The 22382-nt window shown below is 28.3% G+C and overlaps 1 protein-coding gene across 1 annotated transcript; it reads left to right on the top strand.

The window, feature by feature from the left end:
* Positions 1-727: 727 nt before the first annotated feature.
* Positions 728-5977, top strand: LOC132933387 (uncharacterized). Its single transcript, XM_060999681.1, has one exon. The coding sequence runs from the start codon at positions 728-730 to the stop codon at positions 5975-5977; it is 5250 nt and encodes a 1749-aa protein (XP_060855664.1).
* Positions 5978-22382: the final 16405 nt, after the last annotated feature.

Raw genomic sequence — 22382 nt, 5'->3', positions numbered from 1 at the left:
TTCATTGTTGGGTTACATCATTTCAAATTAAAGAATAAACATAATGTCACGTATGCTTATTATATATTATTGCTATCTATGCACTTTAATGAGTACCTGGTCGTTATCAGTGTATTTTTGTCTTTTTATTATTATTATTATTAATGTTAATTGTCGCTAGATCGGTGTCTCCCTCTTGCACTGTTGTTAGTCAGACGTGAGCACTGTGTCTAGCATAATATCGTGTAAAAATAAAAATAAAATTTACAGTCCACTAAAGAAAATGCGTTAAATTTATTAACCAGCGTAACATTTGGTCCATCGGCCGGATCGCAAGAGTGTCGTGTATTATCTCATGTCGATTTCAAACTGGTTATCGTGTCAGTGAAATTCAAAAAGAGGTTCGTGTTGAAAATTCACATCGCGGGATGAGCTAACGAATAAAAATCAAGGTAAGAGAGTCATTCCTATCGTATAAAAATTATCATAGTTCCCTTATTCCTTAAACTACAAAATAGACACGTATTCAAGGGTTAGGTAGCGTTAGCAATTCGTAGTTAGTAAAATTAATTATTTATAAATAATAAAAACTAACAGAGTCCGCCCATAGCAGACAGGTACAAAGTACAACTCGTAGCAACAATCATATAGATTATATAATTATTGGATACCCCATTATTCAATAATTTTAAATAGGGTCGATACATTGAACGGTTGGCAATTATACCTATATACAAGAGCATTAAATATGGCTGAAAACATATCAGCACTGATAGCGCGAAGAGGCCAATTAAAGGCAGCGATAACTAGATTCTCAACTTATATACAATCAGAAGGACGAGAAGTCGTACAGATTGAGATTCGTAAAGCAAAAATAGAAGAGAACTGGTACGAATTTGAAAAGGTACAATCGGCAATAGAGGACAACGACGAAGAAATACGAAATACAAGTGAACATTATCCCTACCGAATAGAATTTGAAAACTTGTACTTTAAGGTCATGTCAGAAGCCGAGATATGTATAAGAGCGTCAAAAAGGGAAAATTCGAAGGTCGAAACAATAAATTTGATCGATTGGGGTCAAAACAGCGAAGAAAAAACACAAAGAGGCAGTACGAAATCAATAGTTAGATTGGCTCCATTAAATATTCCAGTTTTTTCAGGAAAATATGACGAATGGATGTCATTTAAGGATATTTATATGTCTGTAATGCATACTAACGAGGACTTGACTGCCATAGAAAAGTTTTTCTATTTAAGGTCATCTCTGTCAAACGACGCAGCAAGTTGTATAAAATATTTGGAAACTACCGCAACAAATTATGATATAGCTTGGAAAAGTCTGATCAATAGATACGATAACAAAAAAATTTTGATACAGACGCACGTAAAAAATATTGTGGATTTGCCTCCAATAAACGAGAGCACCTCGACAAAATTACGTCAATTTTCCGACGATCTCGTCAGCAATATGAAAGCTCTAGAAACGCTTGGACAGAAGCCGAAAGAGTGGGGTCCACTGTTGTTGCATATACTGTGTTCAAAATTAAACAACGAGACGTTGAAAGAGTGGGAGAGTAAATCGGTCAAGGACAAAATACCGTCCGTTACGGAATTAATCCAGTTCATAGAGGATCGATTCCAAATATCCGAATCCATTGAATCGTCGAAATATATAAATACAGAGTCTGCAAAAAAGGAAAAAGGTCTTTCAAAGTTTATTAAAAATAATAAATACAAAGCCGCAACAAGTTCAACGGCATTTACATCGACAGCTACGGCTATATGCTATGCGTGTAATCAGCCGCACACTATTTATAAATGTCCCGTATTTACTTCTTTATCGGCACGTGATCGTATTGACAAAGTAGTCCAACTGGATCTGTGCAAAATTTGTTTACGCAAACACAGCGGTAGTAAATGTTTTGGTAAATATTGTTTTAAATGTAATAAACCACATAACACGATGTTACATTTAAACCAAAAACCTAATATCAACGAACAAGTAGTAAACACAGATAAAGGTGAACAGATGGCTACGACGTCAACGACAGCACATGTCGCTAACGAGACAGATAACGTGTTGCTAGGTACCGCAGTAGTAGAAGTATTCGGCTTAAACGGCGAGAAGACTTACGCCCGGGCATTGCTCGATTCGGGGTCTACTAATCATTTCATTTGTGCGGAGTTGGTAAACAGTTTAAAATTAATTAAAAATAAGACTAATCATATTGTTTACGGCATTGGGAATTCAAAACAAAACGTGACGGCAACGGTATCGTTAAGAATCAAATCGCGTGTGAGTGATTATGAAATAAACACGCAATTATTAATTGTTCCAAAAATCACGGGAGAGTTACCTGCGCGGAGTGTGTCTAAAAGTAAGGTGAAACTCGAAAAGATTACACTTGCGGATCCGTCATATAACGTTCCGCAGAAAATTGACATATTAATTGGAGCACGTCATTTTTATGATATTGTGGGAGCTCAGCAGTATAAACCGGAGTCAAATGGCCCTGTATATCGCGAGTCTAAATTTGGATATATTATTTCTGGTTTAACATCAAATGACACAAACATAAAAAACACGATTTCCTGTTATGCATCAAACAGTCATGAAAACAAATATGAGTCTTTAGAAAATGTAATACAACAGTTTTGGCGCGTCGAGGATTATGGCCAAAGCAAACCGTACACGATGGAAGAACAAACTTGTGAACAACATTTCAAGCAGAACGTTAGTCGCAGCGAGAGCGGTCGATTTGTCGTACATCTACCGTTTCGCGGAAACGTCTCAAAATTAGGCAATTCCTACGACATCGCAAAAGGAAGATTATTCGCAATAGAAAGGCGATTTAGAAAAAATCCCTCGCTGAAAAAGGATTACGTAAAATTTATGAACGAATATGAAAAATTAAACCATATGACACAGAATATGGATAACGAAGAAATCGAATTGCCCGGTCGTATGTGCTATCTAGCTCACCATTGCGTCCAAAATGAAAACAGTCTCACAACAAAATTACGCGTAGTATTTGATGCATCAACAAAAACAGAAAGTGGGTTTAGTTTAAACGACGTACTACAAAAGGGACCGTCAATACAAGAAGAATTAATTCACATATTAGCCAGATTTCGCACGCACAATTTTGTGTTAACTGCCGATATAAAAAAAATGTACCGACAGATACAGGTCTGTGAGCAACATCGTGATTATCAGCGTATATTGTGGAGAGAGAACGATAATGACCCTATAAAGATATATCGATTAAACACTGTCACCTATGGGACAGTACCTGCGTCTTATCTCGCGACGGCTTGCTTACAAAGATTATCGGAAATCGGACAAGTTCAATATCCAACAGTAGCACCATTAATTGCACATGATTTTTATATGGACGATTTTATCAGCGGCGCAGCTACAAAGAAAGACGCAATCGAGATACGCAATGCACTTATCAAATTAATGTCTACAGCTAAATTAGAGCTAGGTAAATGGGCGTCTAACGATTTGGATATAATTCGAGATGGTTTCGACAACAATGATGGCTTAGTGGATTTTCAAGAGACAAGTAATGATTTAACTAGAATACTTGGTCTATATTGGGACTCTCACACCGATGAACTTAAATATAAGATAAATGAAACGTCGTTAGTAACGCCTCTTACTAAACGCAACATATTGTCCGATATTGCACGTATATACGACCCACTCGGCTTAATTGGTCCGGTAATAGTATGTGCAAAATTAATCATGCAAGAGTTATGGAAAGAGGGTTTATCTTGGTCAGAACCGGTTTCGGAAAAGATAAGCAGTGAGTGGTATAAATACAAATCCGAATTATCGCATCTAAATGCAATTAAAATTCCGCGTCAAATTACGATAAACGATAAAATACACTCGATACAAATACACGGTTTCGCGGACGCGAGTATTAAGGCATATGGATGTTGTTTGTATTTACGTTGTACGGACATGAATAACAAACATAAGATACAATTAATTTGCGCAAAGTCAAAGGTAGCACCACTAAAAATATTGTCGCTACCACGATTGGAATTGTGCGCCGCTCTATTGCTAGCAAAGGTAGCAAATAAGATCGTACCAAGGTTGAAATTGTCAATCAGTAAAGCATATTATTGGACCGATTCCAGCGTCACATGGTGCTGGATTACGTCAACGTCGAAAAAATGGAAAACCTTCGTAGCACACCGAGTTGGTCAAATTCAAGAGATCACGTCTCCCTCAAACTGGTTTCACATTAGCGGTGTCGATAATCCAGCTGACGTGATTTCACGCGGTTGTTGTCCCACCCAATTAGCTAGTTTATCAGTTTGGTGGAACGGGCCAAGTTGGTTGTCACGACACGAAAACGAGTGGCCTGATACAACGAACCGCTCATTAGATTGCAACGAGGAGAGCGCAGAAACAAAAATAAATGAGATAAGCGCTCTATGCACTACGGCAAGGGATATAAATATCATAAATCGGTATTCGTCTTTCGGTAAATTGATAAGAGTCGTAGCATATTGTTTACGATTTAAAGCTAATTGCTTACGTAAAACCGACAAACCAGGCGATCGGTGCCGACTGATTGGTAATTTAAGTGCTGACGAAATAAAATTGGCAAAAACGGCATTAATTAAAGTTGTTCAAAGAAATGAGTTTGCTAATGAGATAAAATCTATGCTTAACGGAGAGGCAATATCAAGTAAGAGTAAGTTATTTCGTCTGCGACCGTTCTTAGATAAGAATAATATAATACGCGTGGGTGGACGATTAAAACATGCAGCATCAATTTCGATATTCCAGCGTAACCCTATAGTGTTACCACCAAATAGTAATTTCACGAAATTATTGTTATGTAATGAGCACGTAACACTAATGCATGGAGGTCCACAAGCTATGTTATCGTCGGTACGCATGAGCTACTGGCCAATTAACGGTCGCAATTTAGCACGAAACATAGTAAATAAATGCGTTATTTGTTTTAAACAAAAACCTATTATAATGCAACCGATAATGGGTGATCTGCCTAAACATCGGGTATCTCCAGGCCGCGCGTTTCTAAGATGTGGAGTAGACTTCGCCGGGCCCTTCATGGTTAAAACTAGCACTCGAAGAAATGCCCCGAAAGTGAAGTCTTATGTAAGCGTTTTTATTTGTTTAGCTACGCGAGCTATACATCTCGAGCTCGTCAGTGACCTGAGCACCGATGCTTTTATACGCGCATTAAATAGATTTTTTGACCGTCGGGGAAAAAGCATGGTAATATACTCAGATAATGCAACGAATTTCGTAGGGGCCAACCGGAAACTAAAGGAATGGTACCAATTATTTCATAGTGACGAAAATAAAAAAAGGACTATGGATACGTTATCAGATTTAGGCATTGATTGGAAATTCATACCTGCCCGTTCACCTCACTTCGGCGGTCTATGGGAAGCAGGTGTAAAATCCATGAAATCTTTATTATCCAAAGTCTTGGGTGATTCGTACTTTACTTACGAGGAGTTGCTAACTATTATAACCCGAGCAGAGGCGTGTCTAAATAGTCGTCCTTTAACACTTATGTCCTCCGATCCTAGTGATATGTCTCATTTAACTCCCGGGCATTTTCTCATCGGTGACTCTCTCTCCGCCATACCAGAAATTGATGACACAAACGTACCAACAAATTATCTATCTCGTTGGCGACGCGTGTCACAATATTCGGATATTCTATGGAGACGGTGGAGCAAAGAGTATCTGTCCCAACTTCAGGAACGGGCAAAGTGGGCAAGCGAAAAGGGTGTCAAACTGAAGGAAGATTCCATTGTACTCATGCGCGATGAAAACCTTCCACCAATGAAATGGCGTTTAGGTCGGATTATCAATGTCATACCAGGGCAAGACGGTGTTATACGCGTGGCTGACGTTAAAACGGCGAATGGAACTTTTCGTAGAGCCGTCAGGCAATTATGTCCATTGCCATTTGTGGGTAATTGTAATTTGTAAAAAAAAAAATATATTTTGTTTATTTGGTTTGTATAATAATATGCTTATTAGATGTAATTAAATTTTGTTTAAATAATTTGAATTATTATTTGAAATGTTATTTCAAGGCGGGCGGCTTGTCACGTATGCTTATTATATATTATTGCTATCTATGCACTTTAATGAGTACCTGGTCGTTATCAGTGTATTTTTGTCTTATTATTATTATTATTATTAATGTTAATTGTCGCTAGATCGGTGTCTCCCTCTTGCACTGCTGTTAGTCGGACGTGAGCACTGTGTCTAGCATAATATCGTGTAAAAATAAAAATAAAATTTACAGTCCACTAAAGAAAATGCGTTAAATTTATTAACCAGCGTAACACATAATATGTTGATGAATAAGACTTCAGACAATTGCAAATACATTAGTCACCTATAGATAGATTAGTTGTACGCAAAACTAGAATTTAGAAGTCAATAAATACAATGATATTAATATTATTCATAGTTGGGTTACATCATTTCAAATTAAAAAAAAAAACATAATATGTTGATGAATAAGACTTCAGACAATTGCAAATACATTTATCCACTATACATAAACTAGATGATCAGAAAAACCAGAATTTAAAACTCAAAAATGACGTTAATATTAACATTATTCATTGTTGGGTTACATCATTTCAAATTAAAGAATAAACATAATATGTTGATGAATAAGACTTCAGACAATTGCAAATACATTAGTCATCTATAGATAAATTAGTTGTACGCAAAACTAGAATTTAGAAGTCACTAAATACGTTGATATTAACATAATTCATTGTTGGGGTACATCATTTCAAATTAAAAAAAAAACATAATATGTTGATGAAGAAGACTTCAGACAATTGCAAATACATTTATCCACTATAATTTAACTAGATGTTCAGAAAACTAGAATTTAGAACTCAATTATTACGTTAATATTAACATTCTTCATTGATGGGGTAAATCATTTCAAATAAAAAAAACACATAAGTTGTTGTTGAATAAGACTTCAGGCAATTGCAAATACATTAGTCACCTATAGATAGATTAGTTGTACGCAAAACTAGAATTTAAAAGTCAATAAATACGTTGATATTAACATTATTCATTGTTGGGGTAAATCATTTCAAATTAAAAAAAAAACATAATATGTTGATGAAGAAGACTTCAGACAATTGCAAATACATTTATCCACTATAAATTAACTAGATGTTCAGAAAACTAGAATTTAGAACTCAATTATTACGTTAATATTAACATTTTTCATTGATGGGGTAAATCATTTCAAATAAAAAAAACACATAAGTTGTTGTTGAATAAGACTTCAGGCAATTGCAAATACATTAGTCACCTATAGATAGATTAGTTGTACGCAAAACTAGAATTTAAAAGTCAATAAATACGTTGATATTAACATTATTCATTGTTGGGGTACATCATTTCAAATTAAAAAAAAAACATAATATGTTGATGAAGAAGACTTCAGACAATTGCAAATACATTAATCCACTATAAATTAACTAGATGTTCAGAAAACTAGAATTTAGAACTCAATTATTACGTAAATATTAACATTTTTCATTGATGGGGTAAATCATATCAAATAAAAAAAACACATAAGTTGTTGTTAAATAAGACTTCAGGCAATTGCAAATACATTAGTCAACTATAGATAGATTAGTTAAGGGCAAAACTAGAATTTAAAAGTCAATAAATACGTTGATATTAACATTATTCATTGTTGGGGTACATCATTTCAAATTAAAAAAAAAACATAATATGTTGATGAAGAAGACTTCAGACAATTGCAAATACATTTATCCACTATAATTTAACTAGATGTTCAGAAAACTAGAATTTAGAACTCAATTATTACGTTAATATTAACATTCTTCATTGATGGGGTAAATCATTTCAAATAAAAAAAACACATAAATTGTTGTTGAATAAGACTTCAGGCAATTGCAAATACATTAGTCACCTATAGATAGATTAGTTAAAGGCAAAACTAGAATTTAAAAGTCAATAAATACGTTGATATTAACATTATTCATTGTTGGGGTACATCATTTCAAATTAAAAAAAAAACATAATATGTTGATGAAGAAGACTTCAGACAATTGCAAATACATTTATCCACTATATATTAACTAGATGTTCAGAAAACTAGAATTTAGAACTCAATTATTACGTTAATATTAACATTTTTCATTGATGGGGTAAATCATTTCAAATAAAAAAAACACATAAGTTATTGTTGAATAAGACTTCAGACAATTGCAAATACATTAGTCACCTTTAGTTAGATTAGTTGAACCCAAAACTAGAATATAGAACACAAAAATTACGTTAATATTATCATTATTCATTGTTGGGTTACATCATTTAAAATTAAAAAAAAAAACATAATATGTTGATGAATAAGACTTCAGACAATTGCAAATACATTTATCCACTATACATAAACTAGATGATCTGAAAAACCAGAATTTAGAACTCAAAAATTACGTTAATATTAACATTATTCATTGTTGGGTTACATCATTTCAAATTAAAGAATAAACATAATATGTTGATGAATAAGACTTCAGACAATTGCAAATACATTAGTCACCTATAGATAGATTAGTTGTACGCAAAACTAGAATTTAGAAGTCAATAAATACAATGATATTAATATTATTCATTGTTGGGTTACATCATTTCAAATTAAAAAAAAAAACATAATATGTTGATGAAGAAGACTTCAGACAATTGCAAATACATTTATCCACTATAAATTAACTAGATGTTCAGAAAACTAGAATTTAGAACTCAATTATTACGTTAATATTAACATTTTTCATTGATGGGGTAAATCATTTCAAATAAAAAAAACACATAAGTTGTTGTTGAATAACACTTCAGGCAATTGCAAATACATTATTCACCTATAGATAGATTAGTTGTACGCAAAACTAGAATTTAAAAGTCAATAAATACGTTGATATTAACATTATTCATTGTTGGGGTATATCATTTCAAATTAAAAAAAAAACATAATATGTTGATGAAGAAGACTTCAGACAATTGCAAATACATTTATCCACTATAATTTAACTAGATGTTCAGAAAACCAGAATTTAGAACTGAAAAATTACGTTAATATTAACATTATTCATTGTTGGGTTACATCATTTCAAATTAAAGAATAAACATAATATGTTGATAAATAAGACTTCAGACAATTGCAAATACATTAGTCACCTATATATAGATTAGTTGTATGCAAAACTAGAATTAAGAAGTCAATAAATATGTTGATATTAACATATTCTTTGTTGGGGTACAACATTTCAAATTAAAAAAAAACATAATTTGTTGACGAATAAGACTTCAGACAATTGCAAATACATTTATCCACTATAAATTAACTAGATGTTCAGAAAACTAGAATTTAGAACTCAATTATTACATTAATATTAACATTTTTCATTGATGGGGTAAAACATTTCAAATAAAAAAAACACATAAGTTATTGTTGAATAAGACTTCAGACAATTGCAAATACATTAGTCACCTTTAGTTAGATTAGTTGAACCCAAAACTAGAATATAGAACACAAAAATTACGTTAATATTATCATTATTCATTGTTGGGTTACATCATTTCAAATTAAAAAAAAAAACATAATATGTTGATGAATAAGACTTCAGACAATTGCAAATACATTTATCCACTATACATAAACTAGATGATCTGAAAAACCAGAATTTAGAACTCAAAAATTACGTTAATATTAACATTATTCATTGTTGGGTTACATCATTTCAAATTAAAGAATAAACATAATATGTTGATGAATAAGACTTCAGACAATTGCAAATACATTAGTCACCTATAGATAGATTAGTTGTACGCAAAACTAGAATTTAGAAGTCAATAAATACAATGATATTAATATTATTCATTGTTGGGTTACATCATTTCAAATTAAAAAAAAAAACATAATATGTTGATGAAGAAGACTTCAGACAATTGCAAATACATTTATCCACTATAAATTAACTAGATGTTCAGAAAACTAGAATTTAGAATTCAATTATTACGTTAATATTAACATTTTTCATTGATGGGGTAAATCATTTCAAATAAAAAAAACACATAAGTTGTTGTTGAATAAGACTTCAGGCAATTGCAAATACATTATTCACCTATAGATAGATTAGTTGTACGCAAAACTAGAATTTAAAAGTCAATAAATACGTTGATATTAACATTATTCATTGTTGGGGTACATCATTTCAAATTAAAAAAAAAACATAATATGTTGATGAAGAAGACTTCAGACAATTGCAAATACATTTATCCACTATAATTTAACTAGATGTTCAGAAAACTAGAATTTAGAACTCAATTATTACGTTAATATTAACATTCTTCATTGATGGGGTAAATCATTTCAAATAAAAAAAACACATAAATTGTTGTTGAATAAGACTTCAGGCAATTGCAAATACATTAGTCACCTATAGATAGATTAGTTGTACGCAAAACTAGAATTTAGAAGTCAATAAATACAATGATATTAATATTATTCATTGTTGGGTTACATCATTTCAAATTAAAAAAAAAAACATAATATGTTGATGAAGAAGACTTCAGACAATTGCAAATACATTTATCCACTATAAAATAACTAGATGTTCAGAAAACTAGAATTTAGAACTCAATTATTACGTTAATACTAACATTTTTCATTGTTGGGGTAAATCATTTCAAATAAAAAAAACACATAAGTTGTTGTTGAATAAGACTTCAGACAATTGCAAATACATTAGTCACCTTTAGTTAGATTAGTTGAACCCAAAACTAGAATATCGAACACAAAAATTACGTTAATATTATCATTATTCATTGTTGGGTTACATCATTTCAAATTAAAAAAAAAACATAATATGTTGATGAATAAGACTTCAGACAATTGCAAATACATTTATCCACTATACATAAACTAGATGATCTGAAAAACCAGAATTTAGAACTCAAAAATTACGTTAATATTAACATTATTCATTGTTGGGTTACATCATTTAAAATTAAAGAATAAACATAATATGTTGATGAATAAGACTTCAGACAATTGCAAATACATTAGTCACCTATATATAGATTAGTTGTATGCAAAACTAGAATTAAGAAGTCAATAAATATGTTGATATTAACATTTTCATTGTTGGGGTACAACATTTCAAATTAAAAAAAAACATAATTTGTTGACGAATAAGACTTCAGACAATTGCAAATACATTTATCAACTATAAATTAACTAGATGTTCAGAAAACTAGAATTTAGAACTCAATTATTACGTTAATATTAACATTTTTCATTGATGGGGTAAATCATATCAAATAAAAAAAACACATAAGTTGTTGTTAAATAAGACTTCAGGCAATTGCAAATACATTAGTCACCTTTAGTTAGATTAGTTGAACCCAAAACTAGAATATCGAACACAAAAATTACGTTAATATTATCATTATTCATTGTTGGGTTACATCATTTCAAATTAAAAAAAAAACATAATATGTTGATGAATAAGACTTCAGACAATTGCAAATACATTTATCCACTATACATAAACTAGATGATCTGAAAAACCAGAATTTAGAACTCAAAAATTACGTTAATATTAACATTATTCATTGTTGGGTTACATCATTTAAAATTAAAGAATAAACATAATATGTTGATGAATAAGACTTCAGACAATTGCAAATACATTAGTCACCTATATATAGATTAGTTGTATGCAAAACTAGAATTAAGAAGTCAATAAATATGTTGATATTAACATTTTCATTGTTGGGGTACAACATTTCAAATTAAAAAAAAACATAATTTGTTGACGAATAAGACTTCAGACAATTGCAAATACATTTATCCACTATAAATTAACTAGATGTTCAGAAAACTAGAATTTAGAACTCAATTATTACGTTAATATTAACATTTTTCATTGATGGGGTAAATCATATCAAATAAAAAAAACACATAAGTTGTTGTTAAATAAGACTTCAGGCAATTGCAAATACATTAGTCATCTATAGATAGATTAGTTGTACGCAAAACTATAATTTAGAAGTCAATAAATACAATGATATTAACATTATTCATTGTTGGGTTACATCATTTCAAATTAAAAAAAAAAACATAATATGTTGATGAATAAGACTTCAGACAATTGCAAATACATTTATCCACTATACATAAACTAGATGATCAGAAAAACCAGAATTTAAAACTCAAAAATGACGTTAAAATTAACATTATTCATTGTTGGGTTACATCATTTCAAATTAAAGAATAAACATAATATGTTGATGAATAAGACTTCAGACAATTGCAAATACATTAGTCATCTATAGATAGATTAGTTGTACGCAAAACTAGAATTTAGAAGTCAATAAATACGTTGATATTAACATAATTCATTGTTGGGTACATCATTTCAAATTAAAAAAAAAACATAATATGTTGATGAAGAAGACTTCAGACAATTGCAAATACATTTACCCACTATAATTTAACTAGATGTTCAGAAAACTAGAATTTAGAACTCAGTTATTACGTTAATATTAACATTTTTCATTGATGGGGTAAATCATTTCAAATTAAAAAAAAAACATAATATGTTGATGAAGAAGACTTCAGACAATTGCAAATACATTTATCCACTATAAATTAACTAGATGTTCAGAAAACTAGAATTTAGAACTCAATTATTACGTTAATATTAACATTTTTCATTGATGGGGTAAATCATTTCAAATAAAAAAAACACATAAGTTGTTGTTGAATAAGACTTCAGGCAATTGCAAATACATTAGTCACCTATAGATAGATTAGTTGTACGCAAAACTAGAATTTAAAAGTCAATAAATACGTTGATATTAACATTATTCATTGTTGGGGTACATCATTTCAAATTAAAAAAAAAACATAATATGTTGATGAAGAAGACTTCAGACAATTGCAAATACATTAATCCACTATAAATTAACTAGATGTTCAGAAAACTAGAATTTAGAACTCAATTATTACGTTAATATTAACATTTTTCATTGATGGGGTAAATCATATCAAATAAAAAAAACACATAAGTTGTTGTTAAATAAGACTTCAGGCAATTGCAAATACATTAGTCAACTATAGATAGATTAGTTAAGGGCAAAACTAGAATTTAAAAGTCAATAAATACGTTGATATTAACATTATTCATTGTTGGGGTACATCATTTCAAATTAAAAAAAAAACATAATATGTTGATGAAGAAGACTTCAGACAATTGCAAATACATTTATCCACTATAATTTAACTAGATGTTCAGAAAACTAGAATTTAGAACTCAATTATTACGTTAATATTAACATTCTTCATTGATGGGGTAAATCATTTCAAATAAAAAAAACACATAAATTGTTGTTGAATAAGACTTCAGGCAATTGCAAATACATTAGTCACCTATAGATAGATTAGTTAAAGGCAAAACTAGAATTTAAAAGTCAATAAATACGTTGATATTAACATTATTCATTGTTGGGGTACATCATTTCAAATTAAAAAAAAAACATAATATGTTGATGAAGAAGACTTCAGACAATTGCAAATACATTTATCCACTATATATTAACTAGATGTTCAGAAAACTAGAATTTAGAACTCAATTATTACGTTAATATTAACATTTTTCATTGATGGGGTAAATCATTTCAAATAAAAAAAACACATAAGTTATTGTTGAATAAGACTTCAGACAATTGCAAATACATTAGTCACCTTTAGTTAGATTAGTTGAACCCAAAACTAGAATATAGAACACAAAAATTACGTTAATATTATCATTATTCATTGTTGGGTTACATCATTTAAAATTAAAAAAAAAAACATAATATGTTGATGAATAAGACTTCAGACAATTGCAAATACATTTATCCACTATACATAAACTAGATGATCTGAAAAACCAGAATTTAGAACTCAAAAATTACGTTAATATTAACATTATTCATTGTTGGGTTACATCATTTCAAATTAAAGAATAAACATAATATGTTGATGAATAAGACTTCAGACAATTGCAAATACATTAGTCACCTATAGATAGATTAGTTGTACGCAAAACTAGAATTTAGAAGTCAATAAATACAATGATATTAATATTATTCATTGTTGGGTTACATCATTTCAAATTAAAAAAAAAAACATAATATGTTGATGAAGAAGACTTCAGACAATTGCAAATACATTTATCCACTATAAATTAACTAGATGTTCAGAAAACTAGAATTTAGAACTCAATTATTACGTTAATATTAACATTTTTCATTGATGGGGTAAATCATTTCAAATAAAAAAAACACATAAGTTGTTGTTGAATAACACTTCAGGCAATTGCAAATACATTATTCACCTATAGATAGATTAGTTGTACGCAAAACTAGAATTTAAAAGTCAATAAATACGTTGATATTAACATTATTCATTGTTGGGGTATATCATTTCAAATTAAAAAAAAAACATAATATGTTGATGAAGAAGACTTCAGACAATTGCAAATACATTTATCCACTATAATTTAACTAGATGTTCAGAAAACCAGAATTTAGAACTGAAAAATTACGTTAATATTAACATTATTCATTGTTGGGTTACATCATTTCAAATTAAAGAATAAACATAATATGTTGATAAATAAGACTTCAGACAATTGCAAATACATTAGTCACCTATATATAGATTAGTTGTATGCAAAACTAGAATTAAGAAGTCAATAAATATGTTGATATTAACATTTTCATTGTTGGGGTACAACATTTCAAATTAAAAAAAAACATAATTTGTTGACGAATAAGACTTCAGACAATTGCAAATACATTTATCCACTATAAATTAACTAGATGTTCAGAAAACTAGAATTTAGAACTCAATTATTACGTTAATATTAACATTTTTCATTGATGGGGTAAATCATATCAAATAAAAAAAACACATAAGTTGTTGTTAAATAAGACTTCAGGCAATTGCAAATACATTAGTCATCTATAGATAGATTAGTTGTACGCAAAACTATAATTTAGAAGTCAATAAATACAATGATATTAACATTATTCATTGTTGGGTTACATCATTTCAAATTAAAAAAAAAAAACATAATATGTTGATGAATAAGACTTCAGACAATTGCAAATACATTTATCCACTATACATAAACTAGATGATCAGAAAAACCAGAATTTAAAACTCAAAAATGACGTTAAAATTAACATTATTCATTGTTGGGTTACATCATTTCAAATTAAAGAATAAACATAATATGTTGATGAATAAGACTTCAGACAATTGCAAATACATTAGTCATCTATAGATAGATTAGTTGTACGCAAAACTAGAATTTAGAAGTCAATAAATACGTTGATATTAACATAATTCATTGTTGGGTACATCATTTCAAATTAAAAAAAAAACATAATATGTTGATGAAGAAGACTTCAGACAATTGCAAATACATTTACCCACTATAATTTAACTAGATGTTCAGAAAACTAGAATTTAGAACTCAGTTATTACGTTAATATTAACATTTTTCATTGATGGGGTAAATCATTTCAAATTAAAAAAAAAACATAATATGTTGATGAAGAAGACTTCAGACAATTGCAAATACATTTATCCACTATAAATTAACTAGATGTTCAGAAAACTAGAATTTAGAACTCAATTATTACGTTAATATTAACATTTTTCATTGATGGGGTAAATCATTTCAAATAAAAAAAACACATAAGTTGTTGTTGAATAAGACTTCAGGCAATTGCAAATACATTAGTCACCTATAGATAGATTAGTTGTACGCAAAACTAGAATTTAAAAGTCAATAAATACGTTGATATTAACATTATTCATTGTTGGGGTACATCATTTCAAATTAAAAAAAAAACATAATATGTTGATGAAGAAGACTTCAGACAATTGCAAATACATTAATCCACTATAAATTAACTAGATGTTCAGAAAACTAGAATTTAGAACTCAATTATTACGTTAATATTAACATTTTTCATTGATGGGGTAAATCATATCAAATAAAAAAAACACATAAGTTGTTGTTAAATAAGACTTCAGGCAATTGCAAATACATTAGTCAACTATAGATAGATTAGTTAAGGGCAAAACTAGAATTTAAAAGTCAATAAATACGTTGATATTAACATTATTCATTGTTGGGGTACATCATTTCAAATTAAAAAAAAAACATAATATGTTGATGAAGAAGACTTCAGACAATTGCAAATACATTTATCCACTATAATTTAACTAGATGTTCAGAAAACTAGAATTTAGAACTCAATTATTACGTTAATATTAACATTCTTCATTGATGGGGTAAATCATTTCAAATAAAAAAAACACATAAATTGTTGTTGAATAAGACTTCAGGCAATTGCAAATACATTAGTCACCTATAGATAGATTAGTTAAAGGCAAAACTAGAATTTAAAAGTCAATAAATACGTTGATATTAACATTATTCATTGTTGGGGTACATCATTTCAAATTAAAAAAAAAACATAATATGTTGATGAAGAAGACTTCAGACAATTGCAAATACATTTATCCACTATATATTAACTAGATGTTCAGAAAACTAGAATTTAGAACTCAATTATTACGTTAATATTAACATTTTTCATTGATGGGGTAAATCATTTCAAATAAAAAAAACACATAAGTTATTGTTGAATAAGACTTCAGACAATTGCAAATACATTAGTCACCTTTAGTTAGATTAGTTGAACCCAAAACTAGAATATAGAACACAAAAATTACGTTAATATTATCATTATTCATTGTTGGGTTACATCATTTAAAATTAAAAAAAAAAACATAATATGTTGATGAATAAGACTTCAGACAATTGCAAATACATTTATCCACTATACATAAACTAGATGATCTGAAAAACCAGAATTTAGAACTCAAAAATTACGTTAATATTAACATTATTCATTGTTGGGTTACATCATTTCAAATTAAAGAATAAACATAATATGTTGATGAATAAGACTTCAGACAATTGCAAATACATTAGTCACCTATAGATAGATTAGTTGTACGCAAAACTAGAATTTAGAAGTCAATAAATACAATGATATTAATATTATTCATTGTTGGGTTACATCATTTCAAATTAAAAAAAAAAACATAATATGTTGATGAAGAAGACTTCAGACAATTGCAAATACATTTATCCACTATAAATTAACTAGATGTTCAGAAAACTAGAATTTAGAACTCAATTATTACGTTAATATTAACATTTTTCATTGATGGGGTAAATCATTTCAAATAAAAAAAACACATAAGTTGTTGTTGAATAACACTTCAGGCAATTGCAAATACATTATTCACCTATAGATAGATTAGTTGTACGCAAAACTAGAATTTAAAAGTCAATAAATACGTTGATATTAACATTATTCATTGTTGGGGTATATCATTTCAAATTAAAAAAAAAACATAATATGTTGATGAAGAAGACTTCAGACAATTGCAAATACATTTATCCACTATAATTTAACTAGATGTTCAGAAAACCAGAATTTAGAACTGAAAAATTACGTTAATATTAACATTATTCATTGTTGGGTTACATCATTTCAAATTAAAGAATAAACATAATATGTTGATAAATAAGACTTCAGACAATTGCAAATACATTAGTCACCTATATATAGATTAGTTGTATGCAAAACTAGAATTAAGAAGTCAATAAATATGTTGATATTAACATATTCTTTGTTGGGGTACAACATTTCAAATTAAAAAAAAACATAATTTGTTGACGAATAAGACTTCAGACAATTGCAAATACATTTATCCACTATAAATTAACTAGATGTTCAGAAAACTAGAATTTAGAACTCAATTATTACATTAATATTAACATTTTTCATTGATGGGGTAAAACATTTCAAATAAAAAAAACACATAAGTTATTGTTGAATAAGACTTCAGACAATTGCAAATACATTAGTCACCTTTAGTTAGATTAGTTGAACCCAAAACTAGAATATAGAACACAAAAATTACGTTAATATTATCATTATTCATTGTTGGGTTACATCATTTCAAATTAAAAAAAAAAACATAATATGTTGATGAATAAGACTTCAGACAATTGCAAATACATTTATCCACTATACATAAACTAGATGATCTGAAAAACCAGAATTTAGAACTCAAAAATTACGTTAATATTAACATTATTCATTGTTGGGTTACATCATTTCAAATTAAAGAATAAACATAATATGTTGATGAATAAGACTTCAGACAATTGCAAATACATTAGTCACCTATAGATAGATTAGTTGTACGCAAAACTAGAATTTAGAAGTCAATAAATACAATGATATTAATATTATTCATTGTTGGGTTACATCATTTCAAATTAAAAAAAAAAAACATAATATGTTGATGAAGAAGACTTCAGACAATTGCAAATACATTTATCCACTATAAATTAACTAGATGTTCAGAAAACTAGAATTTAGAATTCAATTATTACGTTAATATTAACATTTTTCATTGATGGGGTAAATCATTTCAAATAAAAAAAACACATAAGTTGTTGTTGAATAAGACTTCAGGCAATTGCAAATACATTATTCACCTATAGATAGATTAGTTGTACGCAAAACTAGAATTTAAAAGTCAATAAATACGTTGATATTAACATTATTCATTGTTGGGGTACATCATTTCAAATTAAAAAAAAAACATAATATGTTGATGAAGAAGACTTCAGACAATTGCAAATACATTTATCCACTATAATTTAACTAGATGTTCAGAAAACTAGAATTTAGAACTCAATTATTACGTTAATATTAACATTCTTCATTGATGGGGTAAATCATTTCAAATAAAAAAAACACATAAATTGTTGTTGAATAAGACTTCAGGCAATTGCAAATACATTAGTCACCTATAGATAGATTAGTTAAAGGCAAAACTAGAATTTAAAAGTCAATAAATACGTTGATATTAACATTATTCATTGTTGGGGTACATCATTTCAAATTAAAAAAAAAACATAATATGTTGATGAAGAAGACTTCAGACAATTGCAAATACATATATCCACTATAAATAAACTACATGTTCAGAAAACTAGAATTTAGAACTCAATTATTACGTTAATATTAACATTTTTCATTGATGGGGTAAATCATTTCAAATAAAAAAAACACATAAGTTGTTGTTGAATAAGACTTCAGACAATTGCAAATACATTAGTCACCTTTAGTTAGATTAGTTGAACCCAAAACTAGAATATAGAACACAAAAATTACGTTAATATTATCATTATTCATTGTTGGGTTACATCATTTCAAATTAAAAAAAAAAACATAATATGTTGATGAATAAGACTTCAGACAATTGCAAATACATTTATCCACTATACATAAACTAGATGATCTGAAAAACCAGAATTTAGAACTGAAAAATTACGTTAATATTAACATTATTCATTGTTGGGTTACATCATTTCAAATTAAAGAATAAACATAATATGTTGATAAATAAGACTTCAGACAATTGCAAATACATTAGTCACCTATATATAGATTAGTTGTATGCAAAACTAGAATTAAGAAGTCAATAAATATGTTGATATTAACATATTCTTTGTTGGGGTACAACATTTCAAATTAAAAAAAAACATAATTTGTTGACGAATAAGACTTCAGACAATTGCAAATACATTTATCCACTATAAATTAACTAGATGTTCAGAAAACTAGAATTTAGAACTCAATTATTACATTAATATTAACATTTTTCATTGATGGGGTAAATCATTTCAAATTAAAGAATAAACATAATATGTTGATGAATAAGACTTCAGACAATTGCAAATACATCAGTCACCTTTAGTTAGATTAGTTGAACCCAAAACTAGAATATAGAACACAAAAATTACGTTATTATTATCATTATTCATTGTTGGGTTACATCATTTCAAATTAAAAAAAAAACATAATATGTTGATGAATAAGACTTCAGACAATTGCAAATACATTTATCCACTATAATTTAACTAGATGTTCAGAAAACTAGAATTTAGAACTCAATTATTACGTTAATATTAACATTTTTCATTGATGGGGTAAATCATATCAAATAAAAAAAACACATAAGTTGTTGTTAAATAAGACTTCAGGCAATTGCAAATACATTAGTCACCTATAGATAGATTAGTTGTACGCAAAACTAGAATTAAGAAGTCAATAAATACAATGATATTAACATTATTCATTGTTGGGTTACATCATTTCAAATTAAAAAAAAAAACATAATATGTTGATGAATAAGACTTCAGACAATTGCAAATACATTTATCCACGATACATAAACTAGATGATCAGAAAAACCAGAATTTAAAACTCAAAAATTACGTTAATATTAACATTATTCATTGTTGGGTTACATCATTTCAAATTAAAGAATAAACATAATATGTTGATGAATAAGACTTCAGACAATTGCAAATACATTAGTCACCTATAGATAGATTAGTTGTACGCAAAACTAGAATTTAGAAGTCAATAAATACAATGATATTAATATTATTCATTGTTGGGTTACATCATTTCAAATTAAAAAAAAAAACATAATATGTTGATGAAGAAGACTTCAGACAATTGCAAATACATTTATCCACTATAAAATAACTAGATGTTCAGAAAACTAGAATTTAGAACTCAATTATTACGTTAATACTAACATTTTTCATTGTTGGGGTAAATCATTTCAAATAAAAAAAACACATAAGTTGTTGTTGAATAAGACTTCAGACAATTGCAAATACATTAGTCACCTTTAGTTAGATTAGTTGAACCCAAAACTAGAATATCGAACACAAAAATTACGTTAATATTATCATTATTCATTGTTGGGTTACATCATTTCAAATTAAAAAAAAAAACATAATATGTTGATGAATAAGACTTCAGACAATTGCAAATACATTTATCCACTATACATAAACTAGATGATCTGAAAAACCAGAATTTAGAACTCAAAAATTACGTTAATATTAACATTATTCATTGTTGGGTTACATCATTTAAAATTAAAGAATAAACATAATATGTTGATGAATAAGACTTCAGACAATTGCAAATACATTAGTCACCTATATATAGATTAGTTGTATGCAAAACTAGAATTAAGAAGTCAATAAATATGTTGATATTAACATTTTCATTGTTGGGGTACAACATTTCAAATTAAAAAAAAACATAATTTGTTGACGAATAAGACTTCAGACAATTGCAAATACATTTATCAACTATAAATTAACTAGATGTTCAGAAAACTAGAATTTAGAACTCAATTATTACGTTAATATTAACATTTTTCATTGATGGGGTAAATCATATCAAATAAAAAAAACACATAAGTTGTTGTTAAATAAGACTTCAGGCAATTGCAAATACATTAGTCACCTTTAGTTAGATTAGTTGAACCCAAAACTAGAATATCGAACACAAAAATTACGTTAATATTATCATTATTCATTGTTGGGTTACATCATTTCAAATTAAAAAAAAAACATAATATGTTGATGAATAAGACTTCAGACAATTGCAAATACATTTATCCACTATACATAAACTAGATGATCTGAAAAACCAGAATTTAGAACTCAAAAATTACGTTAATATTAACATTATTCATTGTTGGGTTACATCATTTAAAATTAAAGAATAAACATAATATGTTGATAAATAAGACTTCAGACAATTGCAAATACATTAGTCACCTATATATAGATTAGTTGTATGCAAAACTAGAATTAAGAAGTCAATAAATATGTTGATATTAACATATTCTTTGTTGGGGTACAACATTTCAAATTAAAAAAAAACATAATTTGTTGACGAATAAGACTTCAGACAATTGCAAATACATTTATCCACTATAAATTAACTAGATGTTCAGAAAACTAGAATTTAGAACTCAATTATTACATTAATATTAACATTTTTCATTGATGGGGTAAATCATTTCAAATTAAAGAATAAACATAATATGTTGATGAATAAGACTTCAGACAATTGCAAATACATCAGTCACCTTTAGTTAGATTAGTTGAACCCAAAACTAGAATATAGAACACAAAAATTACGTTATTATTATCATTATTCATTGTTGGGTTACATCATTTCAAATTAAAAAAAAAACATAATATGTTGATGAATAAGACTTCAGACAATTGCAAATACATTTATCCACTATAATTTAACTAGATGTTCAGAAAACTAGAATTTAGAACTCAAT

Source organism: Metopolophium dirhodum, chromosome 1 (genome assembly GCF_019925205.1).
Source record: "Metopolophium dirhodum isolate CAU chromosome 1, ASM1992520v1, whole genome shotgun sequence".
Classification (NCBI taxonomy): domain Eukaryota; kingdom Metazoa; phylum Arthropoda; class Insecta; order Hemiptera; family Aphididae; genus Metopolophium; species Metopolophium dirhodum.
This window is presented reverse-complemented; position numbering and strand designations above follow the sequence as displayed.

Coding starts and splice junctions, on each gene's coding strand:
- LOC132933387 (XM_060999681.1), top strand. CDS start 728: ATGGCTGAAAACATATCAGCACTGATAGCGCGAAGAGGCCAATTAAAG.